This window comes from Phodopus roborovskii, unplaced genomic scaffold, assembly GCF_943737965.1.
Source record: "Phodopus roborovskii unplaced genomic scaffold, PHOROB, whole genome shotgun sequence".
Classification (NCBI taxonomy): Eukaryota; Metazoa; Chordata; class Mammalia; order Rodentia; family Cricetidae; genus Phodopus; species Phodopus roborovskii.
Window position 1 is genome coordinate 17,954,078 of NW_026125278.1, and position 22,085 is coordinate 17,976,162.

The 22,085-nt window shown below is 37.7% G+C and overlaps 1 protein-coding gene across 2 annotated transcripts in view; it reads left to right on the forward strand.

The window, feature by feature from the left end:
• Wls (Wnt ligand secretion mediator) overlaps positions 1–22,085 on the forward strand; it is a 93,683-nt gene that overhangs the window by 26,491 nt on the left and 45,107 nt on the right. For both annotated transcript variants that reach the window (XM_051195819.1, XM_051195828.1), the window contains exon 2: positions 6,895–7,167. In XM_051195819.1, coding sequence (XP_051051776.1) covers positions 6,895–7,167 — 273 coding nt within the window. The remainder of the gene's footprint in view (positions 1–6,894; positions 7,168–22,085) is intronic.

Below are 22,085 nucleotides of genomic sequence, written 5' to 3' on the forward strand. Positions count from 1 at the left end.
GTTCCAGGACAGCCTCCAAAGCAATACAGAGAAACCTTGTCTTGAAAAACCAAAAAAAGAAAAAGAAATATATAAAAAATAAACAAATAAATAAATGCTTGACCAATAGCTCAGTCTCATTATTAACTAGCTCTTTCATTTTAAGTTAACCTATATTCCTTATTTAGACTTTGCCACATGGTAGTGCCTTTATTAGCATGGCATGTTCATTCCCTGCTCCCTTTGCTTCTGGCCTGCATCTCCTGCCTCTGCCCTTCTCCTCTCCATCATCATCCTTAGTTTGGTCGCACCACCTACATTGCCTGCCTGGCTACTGGCCAATCAGGATTTTGTTGGACCAATTCAAGTGACAAATCTTAACAGTGTACAAGAGGATTATTCCACATCATTGCTGTGTATATGCATCTATATATTACATGTGGGTGAGTATGTACCTCTGTATGTCACTATATGGGTACATATGTGGGTCTGGATGTTTCCATGTGAAGTATATGTATAAATTCACATATTTGCTTGCCTCTCAGTGTTGGAATTAAAGAAGTGTAACACCATGCCCATCTGTGTGGTATGTGTTTCTGTGAATTGCTATGTGTGCATGGTTTGTGTGTGTGTGTGTGTGTGTGTGTGTGTGTGTGTGTGTGTGTGTGTGGTGTAGATATCTATGTGCTGCTATGTGAATGTGTGTATGTCTAAGTTGTCATATGAATGCATGTACATTCCTGTTTGTGTGTATTTGTATCTGTATTTTGTGTTGTACATGGGTATGTTTTGGTGTGCTACTGTTTGGGTGCATGCAAGAACATACACATATTGGCATAAGGATTATACAATTTGTATGTTTTGGTGGTAGTCATTTAGTGTAGAGGATTTCCTGCTTTATTCAATAAGTAGGTTTCCTAGAACAGATGTTAGTGTGATTATTAACTGAAATTGGCTATCAAGAATTGTTAACACCAGGTGGTAGAGCACACCTTTAATACTAGCACTTGGGAGGCAGAGGCAAGCAGGTCTCTGAGTTCTGAGTTTGAGGTCAGCCTGGTCTACACAGTGAGTTCCAGGACAGCCAGGTCTGCAAAAATAAACCCTGCCTGTAACTCCCTCCACCCAAAAAAGAATTGCTTTCAAGAACAAATTGCATCTCACTAAATGTACCTCATTTCACTCACAAAAGCATAGCTATAGTAATTCCTAAAGTCCTGTCTCTAGATCTAGTTTCTTAAGATATACTTTTACTTTGAAGTAATTATTATTTAATTGTGAAGTAATAACTTGTTCACTAATCTGGTAAGATTTAATATTTAATTAGTATGGTTGAAATGCATGATAATTTCATCTTTAAAGTAAATGGCAGTGTTAAAACACGTGTCTGAACATTATGGCTACAAACAACTTCAGTCAAGGAACTAATAGACTGAGTTAGTTAATTCCTAAATGCTGAATCAGCTTAACACAAGTATTTACATTTTCTATAGCTTAACATTTTGAGCTGTCACTCGGAGACACTATTAATACTTAAATATTTGCTGACAATAATGTTTTTAGGAATTTATTTTGCATGGCTGATGCACAGGATTGGCTTGTGGAGTTATTAACTGTTTTGGATATTACAATTCAACCAGATAATGTCATCTGTCTACTTAGGTTGTACAGTCTATTTCATGTGTTTATTTTTAAGCAGAACTAAGGTTTTTGAACTTAGGAAAGGCCAAGAGGAATTTCTCAATGAATTACATTGAAAATCACTTTTAAGTTTTGAGACAGGAGGATTTTCATGAGTTCAAGGCTAGTCTGAGCTAAGACAGTTAAAAGCGTTAAAAGCCTAAACTCAGATAGGATTCTGTTATGCCAACCAAGAGCTTTGGGACCATTTGGATAAAAGCTACAGTTGTGTCAATAACACAAACATATTTAGTTGTTGTTTTTTTTTTTTTTTCAAATACTAAATTTCCTTTCCTTATATTCCCTACCATTCTGCTTAGGCTGTTTGGCACTGAGAGTCTAGATACATAGTATGTATTACATGACTTTTCATTAGGTACATAATTTATTAGTAAATTTTTGGGTGTAGCAGGACATGTCTTTCTATGTTGAACAGGTTGTCACCATCCTCCTGATTCCTGGAATTATAGTCCTGTTTCACTGGACTTATCATCCAGGCAACGAAATTATTTCTCTACATTTTAAAGTGAAGCAAATATTGAGCCTCTCACTTTCTTAGTTCACATGTAAGCTTTGGGAACTGGAATTATCCATCTATTGCTTCTGTTATCTATTTTAAATCAGTCTATTTGTTATCGCTGATATCTCTAGTAGCCTAAAATTATTTTGAAGAACAAGATGGAGAAAAATTAATTTAAACTATGAAATCCTAAATAAACATACATACATACATACATACATACACCCGACCCCAAGATAGGGATTCTTTGTGAAGCCCTGGCTGTCCTGGAACTTGCTATTTACACCAGGCTGGCCTTGAACCCACAGGCCTGCCTCTGCTTCCTGAGTGCTGGTATAAAAGATATAGACCACCACTGGACAGCAGAATATATATATATATATATGTGTGTGTGTGTGTGTGTGTGTGTGTGTGTGTGTGTGTGTAGACAGTGACTAAAAGTTTTTAACTGAGATTATTCAAAAGTTAACTCAACCTCCCTTTATGGTCATAAAAAAAAGTATTTGTGCATCATTGTTTTGTTGTTATTTTTTGTTACATTCTCTTGGAAATAATAAAATATTTCTGAAACTGTTGCTTATTTCACTGAGTCATTACATTCTTCAAATTTCAAAGTTACGCTTATTAATGTTTGTAAACATATTTACCCATATAAACTTATTTGTTTTCCATATACCATCCAGTCCACTCAGTCCAAACAGATTAATCTTCATATATTATTTTTGGTGCAAGGTCAGGCATTCCTGATCTAATTTAGGAAATGGTTATTATTACCTGATAACTAAAATTTCAAAGACTCTGTGGGAAAAGTGGGGCTCCTTCATTCGTATTCATACTACCCTCTGGAGTGCCCTTATTTTCCCTGAAGATTGCTTGTCTTCCTCATAAGTAGGTACAGATGGAAGAAGGAGGGAGAAAAAGAAAAGACACACACAGACACACACACAGAGAGACAGACAGAGAGAGAGAGAGAGAGAGAGAGAGAGAGAGAGAGAGAATGAGAATCTTAAAGAGTTCCTAAATAAAAGGTTTTTGTTTTGTATGTGTCTCTTATTGTGCCCTTGACTAGAGAATCAAATAAGCTCTATAAAGCACTATAAAGAGGGCACAGGCATGGACATCTGTAGGCAAGGTGCCTGTTTATGCTTTCCTAACCTGGTGGTCCCCTTGCTCTCTGGACTCACACTTCCTCCATTTCAAGAGCAGACTTCTTTTACAGACACAACTCTTTTATTCACACCCTTGTTGAAGCAACTTTCTATCAGGATATGACAGTCTGTCAAATGCTCAGCCTCCCATAATATTGTCTCAGGATTTACCAAGGTATCATTTGAGTAGGAAGCTGACTGGAGTCAATGAATTTTTCTCCCAAAACAAATGCAGGCTTAGTTGCTATTGGATTATATTTTTATTTGGAGTTAAGTTGGCGATGATGGTTAGAATTCTTCTATCACTTTACTCTTCTCATTCTCAAATAGTCATCGGTTCACCTATCTCAAGTTAGATGTAGCATTCATCACAATTATAATTAAAATTTACAGTAATTACCTATTTTCTATATTCTTCATCCCTCATATATTTCACATTATTGGTGTCTATTATTTGGTCTATTCCAGCAGCTGACAGTATCTAGCACATAGTGGGTGCTCATAACAGTTGGGTATGAAGTAATGTGTCCAAAGGATCATTGTCTAAGGTTGCTTCCCAACCTTGATTTTGTTGCAGATCTTACTGATTTCATATCAGTTTAAAATTAAATGTATTGTAGTGTTATATTTCAGAATATGAATACTGTAATGGATAAGAGGAGTCAAAATTACTGTTGAAATACAGATAAAGGAAGAAAAACTGGCCCTGTTTGATGTGGTAATGAGAACAGAGCAAAGACTGGGCCAACATTTTTATGAATGCTTTCTATAGCTTACCTGCATGTATACCTTCAGTATTCTTAGCTGCCAATATGAGAGATAACAGTTCACAGTAACAAGACATATTTGTTGTTTGCTGCAATGTGCTTCTTGCTAAATTGAATTGATGCAGAGTCAGCTTCTAACCCTTATATTTCCAGTTAAGTTACATTGCATGGATGTGTACAGAGGATTTTTATAATGTGTGAGGCAGCAGAATGATCCTGCTTTACTAGCTTTCAAATACTGAAGAGTGCTTGTTTTCACTTTTCATTGGATCAAACATGACTTGGTTTGTTGAGCTGAATCTAGGTAACCCTCTTTTAATACTGTTTTGCTGTCCTGTACTTTGTAGAGCAGGCTGGCTTTGAGCTCACAGAGATCTGCATGCCTCTCTTTTTAATAGTATTAATCCTGGGAATCATATTGTGGACCAAACCTTTCATTGTAAATACAGTAGACTTTGTCTTTTTCAAAAGTTGCAGATAATTTTAATTTTCTCTATTTAGTTCTTTTGTCATTATAAAAATCATTTTCACAAAGAACTTAAAGTTCAAACTTTTTTGTTTGTTTGTTTTTGAGATAGTATCTCATTATGTAGGTCTGTCTCTCCTGGAACTAACTAGACCAGACTGACCTGAAATTCACAGAGATCCTCTTGCTTTTGTCTCATGAGTGCTAGCTAGGATTAAAGATGTGTGCCACCATACCTGGCTCATTTCAAACAAAGTTTTATCAAATACTGTTGCATGATTCTTTTAGTCACAATTTTGGCTGTATTTAAAAAACATCTTGTATGGTAGGCAATCAGAACAAGCTGCACACTTTCTGTTTTCTTTATATACTGTATCCACTCAGTTGTAAAGATATCACCCAGGGAACTCTAAGTACCTATGTTTGAGTATCATTGTGTCATTTCCTTTCTCAAATACATAAACTTTGTTTTCCTTTTGGGTACTACTAGAAAAAGTTGAACTGTTTAAAAATGTGCAGTTTTTAAGTTTTAAATGTATTTTTACACTATCTTATTTCAGTGAACAAAAAATATTTCTCATTCTCATAGTCTAGCTAAAGATACATATTTGAAGCTGCTTCAAGTCCATTGCCAAGACCTCTTAAAATATGAGTATTCCTGGGAATTTTATTTTATGGATGATACATTGGATTAATAAAAGAAAAATGAAAACTGGGTTGGTTGCTACCTAGTTTCCCATACAAGCCACTGGAAGCACAAACTCGGTACTGTCTAGTGTCCAGTGATTTGTTTCATGCAGAATGTGGTTTTGGAACGCAGTGAGAAACTCGGCTAGTTATTTTCATTTTTGTCTGAAAAGTGAAAGATTGTTTTTCAAACTGAAGAAAAATAAATGAGAAGGGCTAGATTCATTTGGGAAGAAGTTTTGAAAAATAAGTATTTTCTGAAAGAGATAGTCAGTTTGGCTATGCTATTTAAGGTGGAATTTGTGACTTTTGCCTCGCCCTTTGTTTCCAACCACATTAAAATGGATCCAATTAAATGTGTCATTTGGTCTTTCTAACATCAGGAAACTATTTAGCTGACCAAAATAATGAATGTTTGATTGACTCATTTCTAATAATATGCTAGACAAGATGGTTTTAGATAAATTTGGTATACAAAGAATTTGTGGTTGTATGGTTGTGAGTTTTAAGGAAAAACTCTTATAGTATGAATCCATAGAGACACCATCTGATGGAGTCAACACCCCACACTCAAGGGCCTTCAGTTATGTCTCTTGAGTGCAGAAGTTCCTAGCATTTTTACTTGTTATTGGCTAGTCTTCAGGAAAACACATGTATCACTAATATAGATATTAAGATATTAATACAGCATCTACCATTAATGTGATACTAATATATTACACATTAAATAAAGAAAAATAATGTTTTGATGTCTTTAACAGTACATTCCTCTAGGTGGATTTTAGGCAAATATTTTAAATTTCAAACTATATTTTGCAATTTTACTATTATACTTTTAATTGTTTCATAACAAAAGATTGCATCCATAGCCATAGTATATATTTCAATTTTTATTTTCTCTCCTGATAAACATGAGTAATATTTTAGTTTGTTTTAGGAGTATCAATCTTTGAATATCCATCTTCAGACAGGGAGTGGGATTTTTAAGGTCAACATAGTTCCATAGTAGATAGCCAACTAGTTTCTTAGATGAGGGTCCTGAAGCTAGCACAGATGAAACAAACTGAAGTTGTCAACCAGGTCTCGGACCTGGCATTTGAATTCAGCCACTGGTCTCTGCAGTGCTTTCACTCAGTTCCCTAGCTCTTAGGGCACATTGGAATTTTTTTAAATTTATTTTACATATTAACCAGAGTTTCCCCCTCCTTGCTCTCCTCCAGCTCTCTTCACCCCCTCCATTCTTTCCTCCCCCATCCACTCCTCAGAAATGTAAGGCCTCCCATGGGAGTCAACAAAGTATGGCATATCAAGTTGAGGCTTAACCAAGCTCCACCCTCCTGCATCAAGGCCAACTTACTGGAAATTTGTGACAAAGATTTGAATGGAGGCTGTAGCTGATTTAGATTGCTTACAAGTGTGGATTGTAATTAACTGGAAATAAGATGAGGATGCTTGTGGGGAATACTTCCCTGGCCCCCTGCAGATGACAGGAGGGTCCTCATGTGGATTTGGAGGATCTCAGAGAACAATTGTTTCCCAACTATAGTGGGCACTGTACAGGAAGGAAGGCACAACTGAAAAGGTTATTACTAGAAGTAGCCATTTCAATGGATTCTTTTCTAAAACAGGAAAACATTTTCTTTTCAGCTCCAGCACCCACCACAGCAGTGCCCTACCTGTCAATAAAATGTGTGGATGTCCGTAAGAATCACCATAAAACAAGATGGCTGGTGCCTTGGGGACCCAACAAGTGTGAAAAGATCAGAGACATTGAAGAAGCAATTCCAAGGGAAATTGAAGCCAATGACATTGTGTTTTCTGTACACATTCCCCTCCCTTCTATGGAGATGAGCCCATGGTTCCAGTTTATGCTGTTTATCCTGCAGCTAGACATTGCTTTCAAGCTGAACAACCAAATCAGTAAGTACCCTAACTGCTTTGACTACTTGTGGGAATTTCCTTCCTACTAGTGTGAATGATGATTAGCTGCTTGCTGCTTCCTGTGCACTTTCTGAGCCCTTCATCTGAATCAACTCATTTAATCTCTCCAAATTCCTTAAGAAAAGTATCTGTAGTATTGCATTTTACATCTAGATCACTTGGCTTATGGAGAGATTGTCCACAGTCAGACCTGTTGATCCATTTCATTGTCCCCTGTTTTAATGTTTATGCCCAGCTGATATGTTAATATAATAGAATGCTTATGAGAATTGGTTTGAGAGTGTTCCTGAGACAGATTTAAGTTCCTGAACTAAAAACTCATGTGTATATGCATGCAAAGACTTCTGTGGAGGTTAGAGAACAATTTTTAACTGATATTTCTCCCCTTCCCCTGTGGGGTTCTGGGGCTAGAACATCAGGCATATGCAGTTTTTCAGTTACTGTTCTATTGCTGTGAAGAGACACTATGACTAAGGCAATTCTCTAAAAAAAGCATTTAAGTTGGGCATGGTTGCACAAGCCTTTAATCCCAGCATCTGGGAAGCAGAGGCAAGTGAATCACTTGAGTTAAATAAAGGCTAGCCTAGTCTACAGAATGAGTTCTAGGATAGCCACAGCTACACAGAAACCCTGTCTCAAAGCACAGTTTAAATTGAGGTTTTCCTTACAGTTTTAGAAAGTCAGGCCATGATCACCATGATGGGAACTAGACAGACATGGGGCTGGAGCAATAGTTGAAAGTTCACATCCATCCTGATCTGCCAACAGCAGGCAGATAGAGAGATACTGGCCTTGCATGGGCCTTTGAACCATCAAAACTCATCCCTAAGGACATAACTCCTTTAACAAAACAACATCTATTGTGATAAGGCCACACCTCCTAATACTTTTCAAACAATTCCACTAACTGGGGACCAGGCATTCAAACATAGGAGCCTATGCTGGCAGTTCTCATTCAAACCATTACATGCAGCAAGTCCTTTTATCTGCTGAGTTATTGAACTGCCCTCTGGCATCCTTTATTCAAAGTTCTATAATGTTAAACAATTTATAAAACTTCTCTGAACCACTTTTATGTGCAAAAATTGAATAAAAATATCTATTCAACCAAATAATTTTGAAGAATAATCAATTATTTCAAAATAAAAAAAATAAAAGTCATATTCCTGAATTTTAGCCCATCCCCTCCCTCTTTCTCTCCCTCCTTCTTTTCTTTCCTTCCTTCCTTCCTACCTACACCTTGTAGTGGAATTAAGTTCTTACAAAATAATTTTATCATTTAATCTCTCTCGCATGCTCTCTCTCTCTTGTTTTTTTTTTGTTGTTGTTGTTTTTCATGTTTTTTGTTTGTTTGTTTGTTTTGTTTTGTTTTGTTTTTCGAGATAGGGATTCTCTGTATTGCTTTGGAGCCTGTCCTGGAACTAGCTCTGTAAACCAGGCTGGCCTTGAACTCACAGAGATCCGCCTGCCTCTGCCTCCTGAGTGCTGGGATTGAAGGTGTATGCCACCAATGCCTGGTTTTATCATTTAATCTTAATCTTTTCCCTGTGTGAAACATCTTTAATGACGAACAAATAAAGCCTGTCAATTCAGAGTTCTCTCCATTGTGTTCTATAGCTTTTTTGAAGCTTCTTTCCTTCTTTCCTTCCTCCCTCCCTTCCTCCCTCACTTTCTTCCTTCCCTCCAGTAGCTTTGGCTATCTGGAATTGTCTCTGTAGACCAAGCTGACCTGGAACTCAAGAGATCCACCTGACTATGAAGTGCTGGGATTCCATCACCACCCAATACAGCTTTATTTATTATACTTGACATGCATATATTACCTGCATTGTCAAACAATCTCATACTCTGTGAACGCATCCAGAGATTGCTTCCATCAACACATTTGCACATAATGATTTTTTTTTTCTTTTTAAGTGCTAGCATACTGGACAAATGGTCTACCACTGAACCATACCTTAAGCCCCATCTCCTCTTCTTTTACCATTCTCACTTTCTGTTATAGATGAAAGGCATCTTGTTGAAAACCTAGTCATTCTTTAAGACATTCCAGTTGTTACATGCCCTAGAGCCTTCCCAGATGTTTTCTCATTTCCTTCGTAAATACAGTTTATCTTCTCTGAACCCATTATTGGCTGAGCAATGTCTACTTTGACAGCCTAGCACAAGTGAATTATTTTCTTTGGCTCCTTGATAGATTGGCTCCCTGATTGTGATCATGTTTATATTTGTTAAACTGTAGCTTTGTGAGTAGGAAACTATGAATGAAAATGTCTCTTAGATCAGATCATTCTGTGACAAAAACAGGATATCAAATAACTGATGGAGGTGTTTGCCCCCTTTCCACTCTAAGACAACACTTTTGTTATTTAAGGAATATTTCAGTTACCAGTGACATTAATTCTAGTTATAGCTACTTAAATATTGCTTGCATGATTGAATTATGGCTGAGATGTTTACAACTGACTGAAAGGTGATGTATTGCTAGGAATAATAGCTTGTTGCCATAGCAGCTACTGTTTGGTGCAATACTTAGGTTTTTAGAGCATGGATCTGTTTATCAGATTATAAGAAAAACTGAATCATTTTGATACTCTGACTTTTGTGTAAAATGGTTGACCTATAATTGGTTTCATTTCAGCATTAAAGTTATTTAATAAAATAAATCACAGCATCTGGTAAATGTATGTGAAGTTTTAGAAGTTGATAGTATGTTCCTAAATTTTATTCCACTCAATTTATAGAATATTGTTAGGTGAATACATGAATACAACTGCCTCAACCTGTATAATATATCTGCATGTGTACAGTCTCAGGGCCAATAATTTGGTACTGGATAACCAATTGAAAGACTCATTCCTGGTGAAGATAATTTCTCCCAGTCTCAACATTCCCCAGTTGCTTATAGTTCTTTGTCTAACATTGAAACTCTGTAACTTTCTGCTCTTCTATATTAGTGTGTTCATTGTTGAGATTTCATTTAGGCAGCCATTTTGGTGGTATTTCATGAGTATAGCTTCTTTGGCATTACTAGGAGATGCAATTTCACAGCAAAATCCCAATCCTCTGAGTTTTTCCATCTTTCTGTCCCATTTTCTGCAATTGTGTTGCAGATGTGTCAGTTGGGACTGGGAACCATGAGATCTCTCTTGTTCTCTACATTTTGAACATTTGTGGTTTTCTGTAATATTGTTCATCTGTTGCAGAAAAGTTTCTGTGATGAACGGTGTGGTGGTTTGAGTAGGCATGGTCTCCATAGACTTATGTATTTGAATACTTCGCCTATAGGGAGGGGATCCCTATTGAAGTAGGTATGGCCTTGTTGGAGGAAATGTATTTCAGTCTGCTGCCTATCGATAAAGATGTAGAACTCTCAGCTCCTTTCACAGCAACATGTCTACATGTATGCTGCCATGTTTATCATCATGACAATAATAGATTTAACCCCCAAAACTGTAACCCAGTTTTCTATTAATAAGAATTGCTGTGATCTAATATTTTCTATTATAAGAGTTGCTGTGATCATGGTCTCTCTTCACAGCAATAAAACCCTAACTAAGACAGAAGTTGGTATTGGTGACTGGGGTATGTTTGGAGAAATATGGACTTTGGGAGTTTGGATTAGGAGAGCAGTGATGCTTTAATCAGGGACTTAATGGGCCATACTAGTAGGAACATGAAAGACAGTGTGCTGAGAATGATTTGAACTGTGGGGGCCTGGCTCAAGCAGTTTTAAAGAAGAAGAATATTAATATGTGGGTTAGAGAGCATTCTTTTGATATTTTGGTGAAGAATGTGGCTGCTTTTGCCCTTGTCTGAAGAGTCTGCCTGAAGCTAAAGTGAAGAGATTTGAGTTAATGTGGACAGAAGAAATCTCAAAACAGCTATATATAACTGTAATTATTAGTGGTTACTCTAATGAAGATCTATAATGAAGATCTGTGTTAGTGGTTACTCTAATGAAAAGGAGCAAGCTAAGAAAGAAAAAATACAAACTGTACAGATTGAATAAAAAGGGGGCACCAGGAAGTGGAATGGAGCTAAGTCCTGTGTTCAAGGAGATAAACAGAATTAAGAAATGGAATAAAGGGAGTGGTGACCTCAGGGCAAGATCCCATACAACTTAGCTTCCAACTTGTAAAAAGGAATTAATTCCAGTACTTAGAAAACAGAGGCTGGTGGATCTCTGAATTTGAGGCCATCCTGGTCTACAGATCAAGTTTCAGAACAGCCAAGCTTAGGCAATGAAAGAAACCATTTGAAAATAGAAAGTCAGTGAATGTATAATTGAAAGAGGGAACCATTCTCCAGCTCCAACAAGAAGCAGAACTTGGCAGTTTGCCATGTGGTTCTGGCTGTGGAGTTAAGGATAGAAGAAATGGATTATAGAATCTACCTCCTGGATGAAGAAAAGCCACCAAGGCCAGGCATGTGTTATTGGTATCCCTGAATGGAGGCCTAGTGAGGGCATTGCATGAAGCTGTAAAGGTGATGCCTGCATTGCCTTGGAGACCCCAAGATGTTGGAGATGCTTTTTTGTAGAAGACTTTCCAAGGAAAGCTGCATACAGGGAATGAAGCTAGCCCAAGAGAAAGAAGTTTGTTGTAGTCAACAAAGCTGAGTGGCATTGGAGAAGAGTACTTTGATATCAGAATTGAGGTGTGAAGTTTAGAGGTTGGCCAGCTGGTTTTGCATCTTGTTTGGTCCAGTATTTCCTCACTGTGCTCCCTTCCTTGCCCTTTGGAGTTGTAATGTATATTTCGTGCCATTATATGTTGGAACTATGTGATCTGTTTTTTATTTTGATTTTGTGGGATAGTTAAGAGATTGCATGAATCTCAGAAAAGACTGTGAACCTTGGAATTTTAAACATTGTTGAGATTTGAAAGACTATGAGGAACTTTGAAGTTGAACTAAATATATTTTTCATTATTTTATGGCTACAAGCCTATGAAGGACAGGGAGTAAAATGTAGTGGTTTGAATAAGTATGGCTCCCATAGACTTGTGTGTTTGAATGCTTGGTTCATAGGAAGCTGCATTATTAGGTATGACCTTATTGGAGAAAGTGTGTTTCAATTTCTACTTCTGCCTGTGAATAAAGATGTAGAACTCTTAGTTCCTTCTCCAGCACCATGTCTGCCTGCATGCTGCCATGCTTCTCATCATGATGATAATAGACTAAATCTCTGAAACTTTAAGGCAGCTACAGTGAAATGATTTCTTTTACTATGGTTGCTATGATCATGGTCTCTGTTCATGGAGATAAAACTCTAAGATAAAGAGTAAGGACTAATTTGTGGGTATAAAGATAAACATTTAGAATGTAGTTAGGAATTCTGCTGGTTTTATAAAGTGAAAGTTGTAGGTAATATAAGATAAAGAGCCCAAGAGAAGGCATATGAATCAGAGACCCCCTGAAAGGGGTAAACTAAACTCAAAGGCTTTACTTCTAATAATTCACACTGGGGAGAAATTCTATAAATGTGACTAAGTCTTAAGTTTCTGTTCATACTAGAGAGAACTATATAAATGTAAAGGTTGTATAAAAACCTTTAAAATAAATCCAGTCCCCCTAGCCTCTAGTTCTTGTGCTGTGAGCAAAAACTCCAAGACAACCTTCCTCTTAGATTTAGTAAGTACCTGGATACTGTTTTTGATAAGAAAACATCCCCAAGAGACAGACAAAAGCCATAGAAACTACAGAATGCTCCCTCCCAGCACCAAGCAATGAGAACAGGCTACCTGCAAGTAACAGACAAAGCCATAGAAGCCACCAAATGTTCCCATCTGCAGCCAACCAATCAAAAATGCTAACAGAGTTGCCTTGACTCTGAGAAATTCCCCTAATTGTTCCCCAAATGTCAACCAATCAGAAACCAACCCATACCTACTGATGTAATCCTGTGATTTTTGCCTTTAAAATTCCCTGCAGTAGACAGTGAATTCACTTCCTCTGGTGGCTGCTGTGTCAGCCAGCTATCCAAGGTCCCTGTCATAGCTGGATGCACAATAACCATTGCTTTTACAGTTCATTGGGTCTGTCTCCCTGGTGGTCTCTGGGAATCTTCACAACTTGGGTGTAACACCCCTTTTTTACACACTCAAAGATCCAGTAAAAATATTCAGTGGGAAGCCCATGCTTGCTGCTTCAGCCTCTGAGTTCATATGAGATCTGCTCAGTTGATTTAGAGGATCCTTTTAACCTGGGATTCTCCATTCCCTCTGGTTCTTGAACTCTTTCTGCCTCTTCTTCCTCAGTGTTCCCTCAGCTTTGAGGGGAGAGAATTGATAGAGACATCCCGTTTAGAACTAAGTATTTCAACACTTTTGTTTGTGTATACATATGCATATATATCACCAATACAGGAAACAGATTTTAGGTTAGTATATATACAGTCCCAGAGTTTTTATATTATGATGGTACAGCTTTAACAGAACAGTCTAGCTCTTGAAGGTTCCAACTTTATTTATTCATTCACTCATTCACTAAGTCATTATTTATTAACATTTCATGTGGTGATATCTTGCTTAGAGTTTAAGTAAAAAGATAAGTTCTTGTCCTTCATTATATAATTTTAAAAAACTCTAACTGCCCTTGTATTTTTATACTGTAAGGTTGAATTCTGAATCCCAAGTGACTTTATATTTTTCTTTGTGTCTCTACACAACTATGGTGAAATCAGTACCATAGATTAATGAAGTAGGAGTTCTTGAGGGATTAGTGCAGTGCATATCCCTGAGTTTAATATTTTCAGGCTGGAGTGTTTAAACCTATTATTTGACTTTTGTCAAGTAAGTGTTAAAAACTCTCATGTCTTTGATATACAATAAAGATACTAGTACTACTTCTATAGAACCATTAGAATTAAACTATTGTAATTCATGTGGAACTTTTACTATGTTCAAATGCTCAATAAAGAGTGTATGTACTTGTGTATGTACTCGCATATGCTATTAATCCTAGTACTTGAGAGGCAGAGGCAGATGGAGCTCTGTGGATTCAAGGCCAGCCTGGTCTAGATAGGGAATTCCAGAACAGCAAGAGTAAGACTCTGTCTTGAAAAAACAAAAAACAAAAACAAATGCAATCATTATTATTGAACTTGAATTGAGAGGGATTTGATCTCTGTGAAGAATTTGGAAGCCCAGAAACACACATGGTAGGGCCAAGTGTACATGCTGGCTACAGGCCTTCCTTGTGTTTTGGGACATTCAGAACTAAGTCAAGGAGTTGGGAGGTTAACATGCTTGGGCCTATTCATATACTTAGTGTTCATATTTCAATTCAAGCCCTGAAATTTATTCATGGAAATCGGAGGTTTATAAATCCTAAGATAGGAACCTCAAATTTAAGTATATGTGTACCTTGAGTACCAAACTGTTTGTTGATCATCAGCTAAACCATTAGGTCTTTAGAGAATGCTATAAAATATGAAGCATGAGAAATTCTCAGCATCCTTAGGATGAAAGTACATGAATTGGTTGTATTTAACTATAGACATATTAACATGTAAATTCTGGTGTTTTTAAATAGTAGTAATTCCAGTGGGAGAAGAAGTGTGTGAGAGATAATCTCTGGGAACAGAAAACTGTAACAGGAAGAACAGGGTATGAATTAGCAATGGAAACCTTTCTGGATGAAAGAAAAACTCAAAGGAACTGAATTTGAGGGGGAAAAAATACTTATTATGCATCTCTTATGTATGTTCAACCCTTGATGTTCAAGGTTAAATCTCTACTCTTCACTTTGAAGTCATTACCAGTAACTAAGGTTTTAAGGTCTACAAAATAAAGTTATAGAATTAATTTTTTAAAAAGTCACTTGATTTGCAGGAAATCAGAACTATGACCCATATTTTTCTACCATGAAGTGATGACTGATGACTCCTAATGACATGTTGCTATTTCTATTAACACAGTGCATCTCCCCTCTTCAGAGAGGCTTCTTTTTTAACTAGGTGACAATACAGAGACTCCTAGTGGGTCAACATGTAGTGAATAAAAGACCGTGGAAAGCTCAGTCCAAAAAGAGATGTACATACCATGTATCTCCCCTAAAGACTCAGAATTTCATGGAAGATGGGGCAGAAGGATTGTAAAAGCCAGGAGCAGAGGATGACTTCAAGAAAGCAGTGTTTTCTGAATTCAACAGGGCAGAACTCACAGCTGTTTTGATAGCATACATAAGAATTACACAAGCTCAAGCCAGGCATTATTCCAGCATAGAGTGTAGGAGGCGAGCACAAGATTATACCACTATTTGAGGAGCTATGTACATTTGATCACTGCTTTGGGGGACAGGGAGGCTTGTGTATGTGCGTGTGTGTGTGTGTGTGTGTGAGAGAGAGAGAGAGAGAGAGACAGAGACAGAGACAGAGACAGAGACAGAGAGGAGGTGGATGGATAGAACGGGGAGGGATATACCTGCACCTACACGTACACACATCATCATCATCTTTCTTTAATGATTGACCCCCACTAGGTGGACGTATATATAGGGTAGGTCACATCCCAAAAGTAGTTGGACAACACAAGCTGAACTCAAGGTGAAGAAGGAGAAAACTCAAAGTTGATTGGGTATGAACGTGAGGATGGAAGGGTGGATATGGAAGGATTTAGGGGAGTATGATCAAAATGCATTGTATAATGTTTCTAAAGAATTAATAAAATATTTAAAAATAGCACCCTCAGCTAAGTAGCACCACATGCTTTTAGTCCCACCCAGCACTTGTAAGGCAGATAGATCTCTGTGAGTTCAAGGCCACCCTGGTCTATTGAAGCTGTTCCAGGTCGGCCAGGGCTGTTACACAGAGAACTTTGTCTCAAACATCCATCACTCCTTAAAAAAACTTTTTAGGGGTGAGGGAGATTGCTAAGTGGTTAAATCAGTGGTTAAGAGCACTGATTGCTCTTCCAGAGGACCTGGGTTCAATTCCAAGAACCCATATGGCAGTCACAGCTGTCTGTGACTCCAGTTCCAGGACACCCAACACCCAAAGCAAAAAAAAAAAAAAGGCAATGCACATAAAATAGATGATAGATGGATAGACAGATTAGACAGATGCTAGATAATGATAGATAGATAGATAGATTGATAGATGATAAATAGATAAAAATGCCACACTGCAAAGAGTAGTAACCCATCTATACAGCTATAGAAACATATCTCTATTGGAGATAAAAGATACATTCCTGAAAGATGGCAGGGCTTTTCAGTGAGTTACCAATAAGACCTTTTTAACTAAGATATCGGGAGTTTAATCCTTATGGAAAAAATTGAAAATTACATATGTAATGTGGAACTGAAATGTAGATTCAAAATTAGAGACCTGCTTGTCCTTTAATTAGACAGTAACTGGAGACTGCATTTCTTCTTTTCTGTCTGGATTTCTCACTCAGTGGTACGTCTGATAGGACGTACCTGTGAACTTTCTAATAGGAGAAGTCACCAAGCTGAGCTAGGCTAGCTTCACACTGGGCTGACTTCAGAGGCAAGTGAAATCCCACTCCCTTTGCTTTTAAACTACAGACACAGCATCACTGTTACTACTGGCTGAGTGACTCGCATTCCAGAGCATGCCAGTAATTGTGGGTTTTCATCACAGAGGATGAAGATAAGAGGAGAGACAGGCTGGTTTTTACACAATTAAATGCTGCCTCTCAGGCTCCTCTGTTGGTAGGAGTCTGAGGGTCAGGAACCTCCGGCCATATCATTTTCCTCCTTACTGCCTGCTCTCATTTGTAACCCTCTCATTCGAGGGGAAGAAGAAAAGGTGAGTTGGAAAGAAGAGCTTGTTCTGGTCTAAATTTTCCTTTCCAACCCTTGCCTGTGGAGCAACTAAAAACAAAGCTTTCCTGTGAAACAGATCAGTCCTAGTCAGTGGCTTGTCTGCATGAACTTTGTTTTCTCTATGCTCTGTTGCCAGCTGCAAAGATACAGTATGAGGAGTGTGTGTGGAATCTGTTTTCCCTTTTATGATTATGAGAGTGGTGTTTTGTTTTCACAAATGGCCATGTGTCTGAGACTCTGATGTTTTGTATTTGTTAACTGTTGCTCAATATTAATTGGATTCCAGTTTTTATCCATTACTTCTCCTTTGCAATTGTAAAATGCACTGAAGATATGAATGACTTTATAGTCATCTTGATTTTACTCCAGTTCCTTAAATGTAGAAGGAAGTTAAAGAGATGATAATGTTTTAGATTTCTTCTTTCATGGAATATCAGAATAAAGTACTTCAGTAATCATATGTGTCAACACCATAATTTATTATGTAAAATGACTTATGCACTGTGAATAGAGGCCTTCCTAGTGTAAGGAACAAGTTTCCTAATTTCTCTATTGTGCAATTCAGCGACATAGTGAGAAATAGCTGTGCTTTAGAGTCTGGCAAAACTAGGTTTCTGGTGTGTATCTGGTCCTTGTATAGATAGAAATATTTACATATGAGTTTTAAAGAATTACTGTTTTCTTTCTTTTTCAAACACTATACTGCTTTTATAAGAAAATGCATGTCTGACATCAATTCAATATCAGAAATTGAGCCTTACTGCCACTTGTAAGAAGAATTTAAGGAGGGCTGGCTAATAAGGCTGATGAGACAAGAATCAACATGTATTAGAAAAGGTATTGTTTTCACTTACAGAAGTATTTTCTTTTTTCCCTATCATCCTCTGTATATGGGAGTTGAAGTTGATTTATTAAATAATGAATAATACAGCACTTACCTCCCCTACTAAGGAGTAAGCACAAGTCTGGGTATATGGTGTGGTCAAGAAGATGAGCAAGGATCCATCAGAGTCCACTTGCTGCAGAACTGATATGAACACAAATGATCGTGAACAATGGAAAGGGAGAGTAGCACGGGACTCTAGAAGGGGTGCTCAGGGATACTCTGCTCAACCACACACACAGATAAAGGGATGCTGACACACCAACAAAGAAAGAAAGACAAGAGAGAAGCACCCCTGGAGTTCAGAGTATAAAGGCAGACCTACTACTTATCGCTACTTATCGGTTTTTTGTTTTTTTTTTTTTTTGGGTGATGTTTATTTAGGAAGTAGCAATTGACATCTTTGGGCTCCACCAATAGTCACATTTGTTTTGTCCTTTTCTCTCATTCAAACAGGCACATGTCTCTTCCACTTCCTTTGCAATGTTATGAATCTGTCCACATTCAGGAAACCGGTATCAGCAGAGTATTGTCCTGTTGCCCCCAGAGCTCATCTTAGGGAATATGTGGCTGACTGATCAAGAGAGGATGGCCTTATCTTCAAAAAGAACTTTGAATCCTTAGTGCAATAATTTTCCACATTCACAAGACAAAGCAAATACTCTGTGTGAGTAACACTGGCTTGGCTCCAGCAATAACACAGCTGTTGAAACAGCTTAGTCACCGGGGCAATGGAGGCAGTGTGGTGAGAGAATGCTGGGGTGCACTGAGCTGACATTTAGCTGGCTAGCGGGGGCTCTGAGAGCCAGAACAGATCTGTGGGAGAGCTGTGGAGAGGCTGCTCCCCGCCTACAGGCATCCCCTTGTTTCTTTTGAAGCTGAGCCATAATCCCCTCCCTGGGCAGGGTGCCTGAGGAAGAAAACTGAACACATTTTTATGACTGATGAGATGGAACGAACTGATTCCATCTTTCTAGACACCTGGTTTCTCTCTCTTACAAAGATCTTTTTTATTTTTTGTTTTGTTTTGTTTCTTGCTTTTTAAATGCCTCCGGCTAGTTAGAATACAACATGTAATTTAGATATAGTGGGTGGGGGGTGGGAGGTGACCTACCTCCTCTTATAGAGAAAACCTCAAGTCCTTCTTTAGTTTTGACTGTTCAGGTGATATAAGAAAAAGTCAGATGGGAAAGCCTTCTAACTGGTCTTTCCTTGATCCCTATAGCAACTGCATCTGCTAGAGCTTTATCCTGAAGTTCTGTGGGCAGATCTGATAAAAATACTTTATTGGTCACATCGGAATTTGGAACTGCTTAATGAATTGCTGTGCAGCTACCCTGCTGTTCTTGCAGCCTTTGAACGGCTGACCTTCACGAGTTTTTTCTTTATCCTGGGCTCCTTTTGCACTGTTTGTTTTGGAAGTTGTTGAGTTAAATTAGCCATCTCTTTCCTTTCTTGGTTACAGTATGAGAATGCAGCTGTCAGTCTGTGAACACTGGCATTGCCTATTTTTAGATCCAGTGTGAATAAAGCTCTCCTCTCTAATTGAAGAGAGAGAGAGGGAGAGGGAGAGGGAGAGAGAGAGAGAGTTTTACAACCACCAAATCAGCTAATCTGAGTGTTCTGTACACTACATGTGTTGTCCTAGAAAGAAAGCCACTGCTCAGTTATCAGGTTTGTTTTTTCTTGGCATGAATGCTGATTATGGTCATATAGGAATGAGCGTGATCATGTTTGTTTTCCATTGTTTTAACAATTGCCAGCTTGGATAATCCTTTTTTTTTCTCTAGTTTTGTTGTGGGGGAAAAAAAAAAAAAAGACTATCATTGAGTTCAAATTCTTTACAGATTATTCCCTTGGTACTTTTTTGGCATCCAATCACATTTAAAGAAGTCCTTGGTTTGTAGTTTCTGAAATTACATTTTTTTTTTTCTTTTAACCCCACTGGCACTTTCTAGCACACATTAATACATTATCTCCATATTATTACCCAGAAAAGAGATGGGATATAACTACTTTCCTCAGAAGTCACTCTTTTTCCTGACTCAGAGAACAGGTATATTGTTCTTTGGTGTATAATTGGGAACTATATTCATTACTTATTTTATAAATGTGGTTAAAAAAATTGACAAAGGCAACATATAGAAGGAAGAGCGTTTTTTGTTTGTTTGTTTGTTTGTTTTTGTTTGTTTGGTTTTTGGTTTTCGGCTTATGGTTCCATAGGGATGGCAACAAAAAGTAGTTATGACAACTGGAACGGGATCTGAGAGCTCACACCTTGAACCATAAGCATGGAGTAGACAGAGAAAACTGGGAATAGCATGTGGCTTTTAAGCCTCAAAGCCTGTGTGACATACTTCCTCCAGAAAGCCTATACCTCCTAATTCTACCCCAAAAACTCCACTGTGACCTGACCAGTTATTTAAACATCTAAGCCTGTGGAGTCATTTTAATTTGAAACATCACAGGAATTAATTATGGACCAAAAAAGTTGAGGAATATACTTTTTGTAGATGTGCAAATGTGTGTTCCATAGTAATATGTGCATGCACATGCATGGATGTATGTGGAGGTATGTTACTAGCAATTTTTCCTGCCAGCCTGGTCATACAGCTGTGTCAACTCCAAATAACACACAGAGATGCTATATTAGATATAAAGCTGTTGGCCTGTTACTAGCGTTTCTTATTGGCTAGCTCTGTCTTAAATATTAATCCATTGCTATCAATCTAAGTGTTTCCACATGGTCTTATCTTACTGGAGAGAGGACTCTTCTCTCAAGTCCCTACATCTGGACTCTACTCACTACATCTCCCAGAATCCTCCTTGTCTCCTAGTCCCATCTATCTTGCCTTCCTATTTGCTAACAGGGCTTTATTCATTAACCAATAAGAGAAACATGTTTACAGAATGACATCTCCCATCATCAGTAAGATTGGGGATAAGAAAATAGGTGGTAAGCAGGGGAGAAAGTACCAATGCCAATAAAATAGAGCAATAGAATGTGATGGAGTCACAGGAAATTTAGGGTGTAAGACTTTTAAAAGGCTTGGTAAATGCCTCACTGGGTTAATCTGAGTTGAGTCCCAAGAATCTACTTAAGGGTGGAAGGAAAGAACTGATTTCACAAAATTGTCATCTGATTTCTATACATGTGGTATGTATGATATGTACACCCTCCTATGTTATATGCACACAACAATAATAAATATAATTTATGAAAGAATATTTAATTGGAGGGGCTATTCATTAATTTGGTAAACAGACATGGATGGTATTATAACTGTGAATATGGTTGAGGTAGACTCTGGCATTTGGTATCCTCTAGTATGTGTGTAAAAGAGTGCCATATACAGATAGTAAAGTGGGATAAAGCATACAGTCCTGGGCCAACAGGATACTTGGGAAAAACATATGGGGACCTTGCTAAATTTTGAAGTACTAAGAAAACAGGAATGAATAAGGTGCAATTCCTGAAGTTAAGAAGGCATTAGTTTGATATGAGCAGAGGTGGTAAACCCTATTTCCAGTCCCTTTAAAATCATTGTGTATAATAAAGGGTTTCTTTTTAGAAATTTGGTGTGCTAGTGAGGTGAGTATAGTGTGCTGAAAGGACAGTATTGAAATAGCAGTCTGCATATTCTGAGGCTGTCAAGTACTTGGCTTATCCTGCCTTCTTTATTTCTCATGGCCATATGAGATAGGATTTAGTATAATTCCCATTTCATAACTGGAGAAGACACTTTTCCAGTCCTAATTTGGTCTTAGATGGCAAGGTGGGCTGAGATCCCAGATTGCCTGTCTTCAGAGCTGACCTCTTTTCATCTGTGAAGGCTGTAGAGGAAGAGACAGCCTAGATGGAAGAGAAGGGACCATAGAGGAGCCAGATAATAGCTTACTATGCCATTTATAGAGTTTCTATTTTAGACTGAGGACAGTATAAATGTACTGAAAGTATATTTTGTTTCATTTCAAAGTCTTATATAGTCCCAGCCAGCCTAGAACTTTCTATGTAGACTAGGCAAGTCTTAAACTCACAGATATCTGCCTGTCTCGGCCTCTCAAGTGCTTAATTTAAAGATATGGGCCACTGAAAGTGTTTTTAGAAACTACCTATCTAACTGCAGCTTGAAAGATTTTTCTCAACTAGGTAGTAGCAGTGTGAGAAGGAATTGAGAAGAATAAATCTGAAAGAGAAAGAATTAATGATATGAATTGTTTG